The 13,907-nt window shown below is 36.0% G+C and overlaps 1 protein-coding gene across 4 annotated transcripts in view; it reads left to right on the forward strand.

Annotated features, from left to right (window-relative positions):
• SORBS2 (sorbin and SH3 domain containing 2) overlaps positions 1 to 13,907 on the forward strand; it is a 143,110-nt gene that overhangs the window by 107,140 nt on the left and 22,063 nt on the right. For all 4 annotated transcript variants that reach the window (XM_046648463.1, XM_046648464.1, XM_046648465.1 and 1 more), the window contains 5 exons: positions 2,996 to 3,084; positions 4,488 to 4,534; positions 7,920 to 8,034; positions 8,123 to 8,251; positions 10,293 to 10,496. In XM_046648463.1, coding sequence (XP_046504419.1) covers positions 2,996 to 3,084; positions 4,488 to 4,534; positions 7,920 to 8,034; positions 8,123 to 8,251; positions 10,293 to 10,496 — 584 coding nt within the window. The remainder of the gene's footprint in view (positions 1 to 2,995; positions 3,085 to 4,487; positions 4,535 to 7,919; positions 8,035 to 8,122; positions 8,252 to 10,292; positions 10,497 to 13,907) is intronic.

The following is a 13,907-nucleotide window of genomic DNA, read 5'->3' on the forward strand; positions in this document are numbered from 1 at the left end:
TGGATGAACTTTTCTTTCTTTTTCCTTGTGGTTCAGATACCCACCCTCCAGCTCTTTCATTTTCCATTCCTACATCTCATCATGCCTGAGCTGTGAGACCACTTGGCATCGTTATGTGTTGCGAAGCAAATGCTTGTTGTGCAGACATGTCTTACTGAATAGTCCTCATGTGCCCATCTGATATTTGGACTTGATGTGTGGCTTAAAGTGATCATCGATTCACAAAAATTCACTCATTCGAATCAAAAGGGTTTTGAAAACCATTTTGTAGCTTCATGTTAGCCTTGAAACAACTGTCGCTCACATTGCAACAACAAATTAAACATTTACCGTTTTAAAAAGATTTCAAAACAGAAACTATAGTGCATATCAGTGTCTTTGGTTCTGACAACTTTGCGTTAGCTCTTTTTTTGGTTGTAAAGTTAATCAAACCCAATAGTTTAATAGCCTTTTCCTTGATTTTTATATTAACTTTATAATCATTCACTCAATAATTTGCTCACATTCTGTATAGAATATACTATATTAAAATACTCAGGGAGCAAAACTGTAATATGTAAAGTAGTAATTGGTGGATGATTAAAAGAGAGTAAGACTTAATAATTTTCTCCATTTAAAGGACACAATTGGCATAAAATTTTTGTGAATGTGTCTTTAAGCTGTCTGTATAAAAAAATCTCATTTCCATCACTCAGTGTATCCATTTTCTCTTCCTTTCCATTACGTAATTTGTTTTCTGTGTCTGCTAAAATGATCCAATATTGACATTTGAATTAGACCATTTAGGTTAATAGTGACTCTCAACTCTGTTTTCATAGATAGATTAGCACCTTGCAGTGGGAACACATGGACAAATTGCAATTCAAATGCAGACAACGTTTTTTGAGGTTTAAGTAACTGAAAAGCACAGGTGTTTTGATATTTTTATATAATTCTTTTCATTAATTCTTAAAGTGCATCTGTTTACTATGTAAATTTTAAGAATCTGGAATGAACATTCCAGACCAAAATTTGGATCAACACCAGACATTGCAAAGTGCGTTACAACATTATCATATCATACATATACAAATCATACATTGCCATACAAATCATACACTGGCATAAACCCAGGTGATAGGTTTATTGTAAGCACTATTTTACAGCTGAGGAAATTGAGACCCAGAGAGGAGAAGAAATTTGACCAAAGTCTCACAGAGAGAAGGTAGCAGAAACAGGATTCAAACTCCTAATAATTCAGAATTCAAAGCATGGAATATAATCTCTATAGACAAAAAAAGAGAGACATAATTCAAATTTCATAATATGTATGGTTCAATTGTTAATTATCATGGCACAAATTTACTTATATTATTAGTATTTATCTTTGCTTCCACTTATACTATGGACCATGCTTCGAAAACAATAAATTAGAATTTTTAAAATCACTTTCTACAATTTGAAATTTTCACTGATTGACGTATATCAGAATCTAATGTTTTAAATAAATTAGCTAACTTTTCCAGTTTTCCAATATACTAATATAATCATCTCTCAGTTTTATGTGCAGATAGAGGACATTATTGGAACACGATTTGGGAGGGCTTTGAAATGCATTTAAAGGGTATTTTGTATCTTAATAAAATATTTACTCTCCAATTATGTTTATCCAGTGAAAAATAGTTTATATTCCATGGGTTAGTAAAAGCAATTTAAAATTTGTGAACATTATGAGTGCCTTATGATCATAAAAGTATATTAAGTTAGCATGAAAAATATACTATATAAAATCCTCTAGCATCGATGAAAATAAGTGGTTAAGTTTTACCCGAGATATTTATGGCCATGGTACCTTCTTAAGCTTGCAGACTTTAGAATTCACAACTCACAGAGTTAGATGCTGCTCCTTCTGTGATGTAGCTGGTGCCCCACCTGCTGTGAGTAAACAGTTCTTCTTTATAATCAAAGTATTCAAAACCTTTCCATAATGTTTTCTTTTTATGGATTGGCATTTTTAAGTCTTTTATAGATGGATTTCTTTTCTTTTTAATGCTTCTTGTTATTCAATATAACTAAATTTATCAAAGGGATGAGAGGAAGAATTTACAAATTTTGACCCAGTTATACCAGTAAAATTTTGTAAGAAGACGACTGGCGATACTTCTAACCTCTCGTTACATTTCCACGTATAAACGTGTAAGGTTTAAGATACTATTAAGAAATACTTCCAATCATAATTTTGAAATGTAATGAATTACTTATACTTTGTTTTAAGGTGAACAAAAACAATTCAATATTTCATAAGCAATTTCGCAACTGATATGATACATTCTGTTTAGAGAATTTCTATTGCTTCATTCTTGGCTTAAATATTTCCTTTCTGATAAGGTAGTTGCGCACAAGGGAAGGCCGTAGATAAAAGCTTTTTCAGCCTTAAGCCTCACAATGACATTTTAAGACTCAATGAATATTTAAAAACAGAGAGAGGGAGGAGAATGGACATGACCCTAGTTGTCTCATCATCATGCTTTCTTTATTTTTCTTTCTTTTTCATTACTACATTCTCAAATTGTTGTTCCACAAAATGTTTCTGTTTCTATAAATTGTTGCTACTTTCAAATTCTCCATCTTCTATAGGCCTTTTATAGTAATTATAAATCAGAGGCAGGAAGACTATAAATAGAAAATATTTAAAAATCTTTGAGATGAAAAACCCCTGTATCTATGAATTGTCCATGCCAGGTGCTACAGTATAATTATATCAGCAATGTAACAATCATATTTATATATATGATTACAATACTTCTGCAACCTTGGATATTTTTCTTTTTGAAATACTCTTTTTTTTGTTCCTTACATCACAACTTTATAATTATCTGTGAGTTTTATACCCGTGTTTTCCATTGTGGCGTCTCTCCAAGTTTGAGGGGAAAAGTAGTTGACACTGAGGAATCTGGCTAAACAAATCTGCTTTTGATTAAGTGGATACTCACGCTGGCACTGTCCTTTCCAATAGACCGAGAGTCCCCTAGAAGTTACTCGTCCACTTTGACTGACTTGGGGAGAAGTGCACCAAGGGAAAGAAGAGGAACTCCAGAAAAAGAGGTAGTTAGTTCAATAGCATTTGAGTCTTTTAAAACAACACACTTGTGAAAGCCCTTGCCGCTGAAAGTTACGTCCAAAACCAGTAAAGAACCCAGATTAAAAACATGAAAATGACGATAGGAAAACTAGAAACACTTTCTTTGGAGTCTGAGAGAAGGAGAAGTGGTTTGCCTTCTGACCCTACATGCAGATCTGCCCCAGCTGTGGTCCACTTTTGGCAGTGAGGCCTCTCTGAGTCTTAACCTGACACCCATGAATTAACAGGTATGGTCTAATAGAGTCTTGGGCTGGGCCGGCCCATGGAGGAAGGAGGTTTTCCCCCGTACAAATTTCAGACCCAGTGATGAAAGGGAGAGCCCTAGGTCAACTGTGCTGCTAATCAATACAAATTCTACATAAATACTTTTTGCTGGCCTGCATTTGTTGGAGAGGACCCCTGAGAAAACCACTACCCCTGGGAACCACCTACCAGCTGGCCCTTTGTCCATGGTTCTGAGCCACAGCAGGAGTTCTTGCTCATTCTATCTTGGAGCTATGAAGGTTTGATGGAAACTGAACCTTGGTCGTGGACTGGCAGACACTCCAGGAGAATGTCCACAGGGGTCTGATATAGTCCAGCCCGGTAGGACTCCCAAATAAGTCAGGAACGGTCCAGTTGCCTGAAGTTCACCAGAATCACAAGGAAAGAGAGTGGAGAGAGGTAATTATTGGGAAGTGAGAAGGAAGAGCTGGAGTAGCTAGCTATAGAGTACAGGGTGCCCTAGGCAGATCCATGGCCCCAAAGATGGAAGTTGGATATATCATATCACAACTACAAACTGAGCTGCTGGTTTACTGTGTGCTGAATTCCTGAACCCTCCAGGGAATGAAAGATGATCAAGCCTATGCTTTTGGCCACTAGCTAGCCTCCCAGTGATAATTGGGCTAATATTTCCTTGCTACCATGTTAATAAGTGTTTGGTAAAAGGGATGACGACTTCCTTTGACTTTTTTTCAGTCGTTTTATTGCGATTTAGAAGGCGTTGTGTCAATACATAAGACATAGAGCAATTGACCCTCTGCAGTTATCCCAAGAAAAGCCTTGGTTACAGCCAAAATTATACCTAGGACGGAATCCTCCTCAAGCATTTTATTCTCCAATTATAGCATTTACCTACCTTAGTTCCTAAGACGAAATAGGATGTTCAATAGTTACAGTAAATAAATCATCTGTTATATTCCTGTTAGAGCTTACATCTCTAAAAGAAGAACTAATTAACTTATTCATAAGTTGCATGTAGGATTTACGTTATATATGTTTAATCATTCCTTGAGATTACATTTCTCTTTAATTCACGTGAAACTGCTTTGTCGCAGGAAATCCAAATTTTAACTTAGTGCTAATTGTTTACCTTCTTTTTCAGAAATTGCCTGCAAAAGCTGTTTATGATTTTAAGGCTCAGACATCTAAGTAAGTAAGATAACTATTTATTTCATCATTTAAGTTGGTTTTAAATACTGTGGTACAACTTTAAGAGATAAATATTACAATGAGATGTATTACAAATAAGGCCTAATTCCCAATTCAGCAATCCACTCTAATTAAATGGTTCCTTCTGAATTAATTGGAATGTGAGTAATTTTATTTTCATTTTGAGTTTAGTTGAGAATCATTGAGTTTTAAATTACGCTAAATATGTTAGATAGAGCACAATGAGTTCAAAAGGATAGGAAAAACAAAAGAAACTAAGAATCTTTGTATCTAGAATTTTCATGTCAAGAATAACGTAAAAATAAAGTATGGGGGAGTAGTTAACACTAACTGGGAGAATTTGATAACATTTACTTATCCAATTATGTCAAGGGGAGTTTGTGGGGTTGAAGACGAGAACTGCGTATGAAGATTCCTGTAGTAAAATTTCCACGTCTCAACGCTCAAAGCTTGGAGATTCTGAGCAAAGTTCTCTCCTGTGGGACTTTGACGTTGGTGGTTTTGTACTCCCATGTTGCAATATTTCTTTTACCTTTTTTTTTAGAAACTTATCCTTAAGATGTGCATGTGGTTGAGAAAGGCTAGTACTAAGCACGTGAGTAGGCTTAACTAGGAAAGAGTCCTCCAGTTCTGTCACGGCCCAGGTGCACAGAGCTTGTTTAAGAAACTTTGGTCTCCATTAGAATTCAAGATATTGAATTGGTGGCGGATCAGAATTGGCCACCTCAGGATGTGTCTCTTTGGCATGAGGATTATTTGGGGCTGGTTACTTTTAAGAAATTGCAGACAGGGGAGAAGCCTTGAAAACCAAGTATAAGTTACTCTTCACAGGAGATGTTTACATTTGCAAGGGAAATCGTCATTTGTAAAGACATCACCCTCTCTGTACCAGGAAGAAGGGGATAACCTTATCTCTAGAAACTCTTATCAATGAGGAAGACAAGGACTTAACTCCGAATAAGAACTTTACTCTTGTTTACTGTGCTTTTCTGGTAATCTCCCATGACTGACTCCCGCCACCCCCAACATCCTCCTTTGTCTTTAGCTGAAGGTGATATTTAAGGTAAAAACTTTGGTCATTTTGGCGAGTTGCTCAGTTTTCCTGGGTTTCTCTCGTGTATACATGTTATAAAGCTTTGTTTGATTTTCTCCTGTTATTCTGTCTCATGTCAATTTAATTCGTAAACCAGCCAGAAGGACCTAGAGGGTAGAGGAATTGTCTTCCTCCTCTACAAATTAGTTGTAAATTAGCATTAAATTACTCTATTTTGTTTAAACTAATATATATAATAACCAAAATATTTTATTCATAAAAATACATGTTATATGAGTTAATAGTTCTAGAAACTGTCTCTAACATAAGACATATAAAAAATAAAAATCACTCAGAATTTCTTATGCCACTGAGATAGGGAATAAACTAAATAAGAAAATGCTATTTAGAAATTAAGATACCGCTCTCTGCTTCAGCAGCCAGGGTTTCACCAGTTCAGATCCTGGGCGCAGACATGGCAGTGCTCGTCAGGCCACGTTGAGGCGGCATCCCACATGCCACAACTGGAACGGCCCACAACTGAAAATATACAACTATGTACTGGGGGGCTTTGGAGAGAAAAAGGAAAAATAAAATCTTGGAAAAAAAAAGAAATTCTAGCTCTGAGATGAAAGGGACACAATTTTGAAAAGTGAGATGGCTGTCCTTTATTTAGATTACTTCAAAAATTTAAATATGAGCCTTTATAAATAGAAAAGATTTCTTTTCACATTTAAAAGAAAAGTAATTAGTTGTCTCTAATTTACGTGTTGTTGTTTTTTTAAAAAAGCTAAGCTTCCTAGTTTCATTTCCAGAAACAAAACACACCTGGCACAAATAAAACTGTTGGATTGTAAACATTAAATATTTTGTTTTTTGTTTTCTACATCAGGCACTTGCTTAAAAGAGGGAAGTACTGTATTTGAATGTAAGGCTCTGTGACTCTTTTTGTCTTTAGGGTTACTGAAAATTTAACATACTTTCAATGTGGAGATTTTAATACTTCTAAATGTGTAATAGTTATTTTAATATGCAATAGTTTTTTCAATTAATTCTTCTAATCAATGAGAAATATTCTACATCTGACATAAACCTCTCTTTCTTATGTATTCTGCACAAATGAATGATCCAGCTCAAGATTCTAAACTAAACAATGCAGAACATTCGAGGGTGGAAGGCAAATGTGTAGGGAAGTGGGGCTCTTTGGAAAAGATGTGAAATAAGTGCTCGCCAACAAGATATATTTGTGGAGGCAAAATAATGCACAGACACAATTACCTGGATGATGAAGTCATGAAAAATGGATATAGTGAGGGTGAGAATTTAGGCATGAATTTTTCAAAATAAGTAATCTTTATAACTTTAAATTCTCATATTTACCTTCTGTCTTCTTAGAAATAATCAAAATGAAAAAGCATAGTTAGTGTCTGAAGATATTTTTATTTTTTAAAAACAGGAGATATAAAGAGGCAAGGAATTTGTGCATGTCTTTGCGCTTAAAGCACGTTTATCTTTGTGATTAGGGTTAATAATATTGTATTGCATATTAGAAAGTCTTCATCAGAAGGAAAAAAACATAGCTATGTAAAGTGATGGATATTAACTAGACTTATTGTGGTAATCATTTGACAATATATACAAATATTGAATCATCATGTTGTACACCTGAAACTGATATAATGCTATATGTTGATTATACATTAGTAAAAAAAAACAAACATTTATCTTTGTGCCCCATTGAAAAATAAAAGTATAAGATCTTTTCTGTTTCACAAAATAAATTCCTTATCAAGGTATTCTACTTAAATGCCTGTCAACCAGCTTCAAGGACCCACAAATAAAAATTTTTCTGGTGTTGGCACTTCTGTGCTAAGGCTAAATGATATTTATTTTCCTTATTGTAAGCTTTAGCATATCAAAAGGAAACAGAATAAGAGAGAGAAGTAAGTAACTAGCTAACTAGCTTCAGGACAAAAAAATCATCAGTGCAGAATTAATCATTATGCCACGCTTCACAAGTTCTTTACCATAAACTAATGACTAGATAGCAACAGTTTATCTCCGCCTTTAAATTTCATATTAATCTGCCCGTGATTTATATCAGACACAATGTTGACACTTGTTCTTTCTGAAATCGCTTCTAAAGTTGTAATATTGTAAGTGAATTCTAAAAGTTTGCAAGAGAAATCGTGATCTAACTGGGCTCAACAGAGTTTTTAATATTGGAAGTCTATTCCCCAGCCAAATACAGCTCTAGTGAATGTGTTGATTTTAAGAATAATTACTATACATCAGGGAAAAAAAAAACACATTTAAACCTGTCTCTTCCAGGGAGCTGTCATTTAAAAAAGGAGACACTGTCTACATCCTCAGGAAGATTGATCAAAATTGGTATGAGGGAGAGCATCACGGGAGAGTGGGCATTTTTCCAATCTCATACGTAGAGGTAAGTCCTTAAGAAGAGGTTACCCCTTAGTGGTGGTCATTTCCAAAGGCACCACAGGTCGAGAATAAAGAACTGTTCTCCTTCATAGAGACTCTCACCTCCTGAAAAGGCACAGCCTGCGAGACCACCTCCCCCAGCCCAACCTGGAGAAATCGGAGAAGCTATAGCCAAGTATCATTTCAATGCTGACACAAATGTGGAGCTCTCGCTGAGAAAGGTAACCTGGCTGTTTTCTTCATCGGTGCATTTGAAAGGCTGACTATATTCAGAATGAGAATGGGCCATCTTCTTCCTTAGACATTTTTGTGTTTTCCCCCTTTTCTACAAAGGACCCCATAAAGCCCTGAGTCACTGTTACCTACTGCTCCTCGTGTCCTTCCAGGTGAGGTCCCCTGTGGGATGCAAAGCTCCTCAGAGAGGCTCTTCCTCTGTGGGTTAGGCAGGGAGGCCCCAAATCCTCTCCAAGGGGATCCTCGGGCTGAATATCAATGAGTTGTACATGTGGAAGCATCAAAAGGAAAAGCCCTTTAATATGCTTCAGAATATTGTTGTTCTGCTGTCTTATTATTCAAATTTTTTAAAAAAAGAGATGTCCCAATACTTGGTTTTCTCTTATGTTAGAATCAAGGAATGGTCCTAAAGTGATGAAGACATTTCTTACTGGGGGGCCTTTCTGAGGAGTCACCTGGGCAGAGCTGTTTCCTTGATGGGACATCTCTAGGCCTCCTGACTGACCCCAATTTTACTAGCAACCTATCCAATTCTAGTATTTCTTCTTAACAATACCAAAAAGAAATCTTTTCACCTTGCCACTTTGCACAGTCAAGAATGATTAAATGAACTATTTTTATTGTTTGCTAAGCAATCACATACATTTGTTTGAGGTAACTGCAGGTCTGCACACAACAGACTAGATAGTAATATGCAAGGTGGTTCTAGAAATCTCTCACGCCTACTGGCAAAATCCATAGCCAGGAGCAATCAAGGGAAATAGTGCTGTTCTTGTCCTGGCAGAAGCTCGTCTCATTCTCTGCATCAAACTGATTCTCTTCTACCCTCCCAGCTGCAGCCCAGCAATATAGGAACTGTATCAGCTCATGTTTCATATTTTAAAGAGAAGCTTCCACCAATGCAATTCACAGCAATAGCCTAGCAACGGTGGTGTATTGTAGTGAAAATCAATGCAATTTTAAAATTAGAGTTACTTTTCTTCGGTATTTTCTGCTTAGTGGTGGTAGGACAGGCTGTATGAACCATCCAGCATTCTAGCAAAAACAGAACTTTCACCTTGAGTACCCCGTGAAGAAGGCCTCCCTGCTGTACTGAAGTTTTCACTGTGTGTCACCTCCAGCACCCTAGCGAGTGCAGCTGCCCAAACTTCCAGATCACCCGCTGGAGGCAGCTGCAGAGTTTTTGCTGTTCAGCCACAATCTTGCCTATTTATTTCTGGGCCACACATGGTTTTGAGTTAAAATTTAAACTGGGTTTTGTGGCATTGGTTTGATCGCTGCAGGTAGCAGGAATAGCGATCCTAGAAAGTTCTATTATTGCAAAAGTCAAGGTTTCTATAAAAATATTTAATGACCAGTATGGCATGGCGGCCAACCAATCAGACGGATGCTGGTGTGATACTGTCTTGATGCCGACCAGGTGGATGTCTGCTCTGGCCACACCTATGGATTATCTAGGGTGCTATCTTTGCCTCCAGCCTGTTAGCTTCACTCTTTGTTACTACTTAGCACAAGATAACCAGTGTGCCATTCAACTTCATCCCTTCTAGACGTTGATTTCTGCAACCCATTTCAGACGCACCATCACAAGGAGCTGTGGTGCTCTTTTCTGAAGCTCTTCCTACAGGAGGTCATTCCCTTAATCTGTCAGTGATAGAACGATGCTACTGTCATTGAGACATTGCCTGTTAAGCTATTCTGCTTTTTGAAATAACTTAACACAAGTCATTTCACACGGTACCCATATGAACATGTCTAAGCCCATTCACATTAACCAAGCCTCCTTAGGGAAGATCCTAATGTGATAAATGGATGATTAAACTGCATATATGTTGAGAATCTGTAATTTGGGAATAAGCTCTGAGACTGTATTTGCATTCTCCTGACTGAAAAAAAAAAAACCCAAAAAACTGGAGGCATAAAACTTTCCCAAATGGAAAACTATTGTTTATTAGAAAACATTGACCATTATATTTTTTATGTTATCACATTTCTATTTATAATGCATTTTCCTAATATTCCTTACAGGGAGATAGAGTTATTCTTCTTAAAAGAATTGATCAAAACTGGTATGAAGGCAAAATTCCAGGAACCAACAGACAAGGCATCTTCCCGGTTTCCTATGTAGAAGTTGTGAAAAGGAATACAGCCAAAGGTGCTGAGGACTACCCCGACCCTCCAATACCCCACAGCTTTTCTAGTGACAGAATCCACAGCTTAAGTTCCAATAAGGTAAGAAGACATTCTGGCATATTAGTAGAATGATTGGGAGCTTGGAGTAGGATAATCAATGCGCGATTTTAGGACGTTTGACTAGAAGATCACATTTGCTGCAAAGCAAAAGATTTACGTTATGTTTCTAAGTGTGTGAATGCCACATCAAATCAATATAATTTGATTTTTCTTAAATAGGTGCTGGCATAAAGGTTTAATGCTTGATTTTGGTAGTTTCATTTTGAGGTTAAAATATTGAAAGAGAAAGAGAAAACATTAGTATCATAAAGCCCTATATGATATATATCTACATACATATATGTATCTGCTTTCTGAAACTCAATTTTTTCTGAAACTTGATTTTATTTAATATATATATTTTATGTGGATTATATATAGTCACGTGTAGCTTGGCAATGGTGACATGTTCTGAGAAATGTCTTTAGGCAATTTTGTCATTGTGTAAATGTCGTAGAGTATACTTAACACAAACCTAGATGGTATAGCCTACTACACACCTAGGCTATATGGTACTCATTTTATGGGACCACCATCGTGCATTCGGTCTGTTTTTGCCCGAAACGTCATTATTGCACCACACGACTGTGTGCATGTATTTATAGATAAATAGCTAGATCCCAAAATGGTTTGTTTCAACAACAGACGATAATTAGGTTGACAAAATTCTATGAAAGTCTCAGGGTTTTTAGCATAGAAAGACAAATAGAGTAAAATTTTTAATTGATGTCTATAAGTCAGTTTATTAGTTTGAATGAAAATGTCATAGGTTGTCAGACGTCCTCAAGTGTATTTTAGTAGTTTTAGGGCAATTTTGTGCCAGTTCTACTGTCTCACTTGAATAATAGCTAAAGATAAATACCTTTCTCAATATGTAGTCTAACAGGGACTTCGCTTTTGAACTGGTTAATTAGAAAAGGCTATTCTCCAACTTTCTTTATTCACAATGTGAATTTTTTCTTAATTTTCTGTTGAATTATAATTTATTGCCTTCTTTTCTGGATGGTATTTAGGGATTTGTTCTCCTTTTCATAACTTCCAAGTATAAAACTTTAAATTACCAAGGAATTACTTCTAAAATATTGTAAGTACTTCCCAACATTTAAAAAAATTTCTTAAGTTGTATAATTTATTAATTATTTTAAATGAGATTAAGGCTGGGACATGGAAAAATAAACCATGAAATAAAAACAACCCATTTGCTAGAGCTAGCAAAATAACCTCACCATATCAGACATTATTAAAGTGTGAAGTCATTTCATGTTCCACGGCAAGGTCGTTTCAAGATAGAATCCCCAGTGATCTAAACGACTCCTTGAAAATGAGTCTTAGAAGTGTTTTACATAAGTCAGTGATCTAAGAATCCGCTATCTTAAGAGAAGCATTTTCTTTGAAAAGGGCTAAGTCTAGGCATTTTATTTATTCTACTCTTCTTTTAAGACTGGGTTTCAGATGCAGAGTAATTACTCTCAATCTTTTATCATTGGATAATAGGACAGTCTGGTACTATCTAGTTTTGTCTGAGTGATTATAAAGTTTTCCAGAATCTTCTTTAGTATATTGACTTCACTACCAGAGCTTAGCATTGAGATCAACATCCTTCCTTCAGTAGTTCCTACTGATAAAAAGAAAAGAATCTTCATCCATATATTTGTCTTATCCACCATTCAGTTATCTTAAAAGAACTTACCAGATAAATTTCAAAATGACTGTACCTTCAAATAAAATTTTATAAGAAGGAATAAACATATATCTACAAAAGCTTATTTAACATTTAAGAAATTCTTCCATAATGTCCTAATTAACAATGGCAGTATATATTTAAGTCATAATGTTTTAATCTTTGTTGTGAATATGATTTAAATATATTTTCGGTTTCCTAAGTTTTTTTCTTAGAATACCGTATTTTACATTTTATAAATAGAGAAATATACACATTTCACTAATAACTAATTAGTGTTTTATTCTCACTGTTGGGAAAACAGATATGGTGAAAAGCTTACGTCTGTAATTTGAAAAAAATACTTAATGGTTTCATCCCAACTGGTAATCCACGCTATGCTGGCATTGGCTTAATGAAGGAGACTTCTCATTAGTAGCGAACTCAATCATTTTCAGAAAAAGAACTATAATCTGCTTCTAAATGATGACACCCAAAATATATAAATGCTATATATCCTACTTTCTAACCGATATTTGCAAATAAAAGAAAGAACTCAAGTGATTTATGAATCACTCTGACACACTCAAATCACATTTTTTGGCATACTATCTTTATTTTAGGGGAAACATAAATGTAAGTTGATATTATTCCTGATATTTCTGCTTTTAATACAATAGAATCCAATTCTAGTGCTTTTGGAAGGCAAGATAATTCTGTGATTTTTGTATTATAGGTATCTTTTTGTGATATGGGTGTCCCAGGATACTTAACTTGACTTTCAGTAGAGACAAGTCCATTGTAAAGCTAACCACTTTGAACCTGTTAACATGTGTATTAGTGACTTTGGTGGTGATGGCACCAGAGGAGCAGCAGCAGATAGTAACAGTGATGGGGTAATAAGGACAATAATGGAATTTAAAGGTCTTTCTTTCTCATCCACATAATATTCCTGTCCATAAGAGAAAGTGCAATTGGAAAGTAATAATCTTGAGTTATTAAATATTTCACAGACTTTCAAAATCTATTACAGTGTTGCATAAAATAGAACTCCAGCCAATAAGGGAACTTCTCTAGACTATCGAATGTGACCTAGGTAATTTCTATCTTATGGAAAATTGAGAGCCAGCCCGGTGGTGCAGTGGTTAAGTACACATGTTCCACTTCGGCAGCCCGGAGTTCACTGGTTCAGATCCCAGTTGCGGACATGGCACTGTGTGGCAAGCCATGCTGTGGTAGGTGTCCCACATATAAAGTAGAGAAAGATGGGCATGGATGTTAGCTCAGGGCCAGTCTTCCTCAGAAAAAAGAGGAGGATTGGCAGATGTTAGCTCAGGGCTAATCTTCTTCGGAAAAAAAAAAATTTGAACAGATACAGGACTTGCTAGTAGTGTCTATCTATCCAGTAACAGACCACATGAATGGTATCACTTTATATCAGGTGCTAAGCAGCCTTTAGTCCTGAATTTTCTGTTGATGCTCCCATGAGTTTTGTGACACTTCATCTCATTTATCCCACCCCGTGGGGACATGACCTCATACTTCCATTTTTAAAAAAATAGCTAAATAAATCGTCTTAAGGCCCCATTCCTGTTATAGGACACAGAGGTCAACAGGAATGCCCTGTGTACTGATACACACTCAGGTCCGAGGACCAAGAGTGCCAAGCGCATCAGGGGTGTCTCATCCCAAACAATCTACTAGAAAGCGCATCTCCAGAATCTTTCTTGAAGATTTTTTCTTTCCAAACC

This window comes from Equus quagga, chromosome 22 (genome assembly GCF_021613505.1).
Source record: "Equus quagga isolate Etosha38 chromosome 22, UCLA_HA_Equagga_1.0, whole genome shotgun sequence".
NCBI lineage: Eukaryota > Metazoa > Chordata > Mammalia > Perissodactyla > Equidae > Equus > Equus quagga.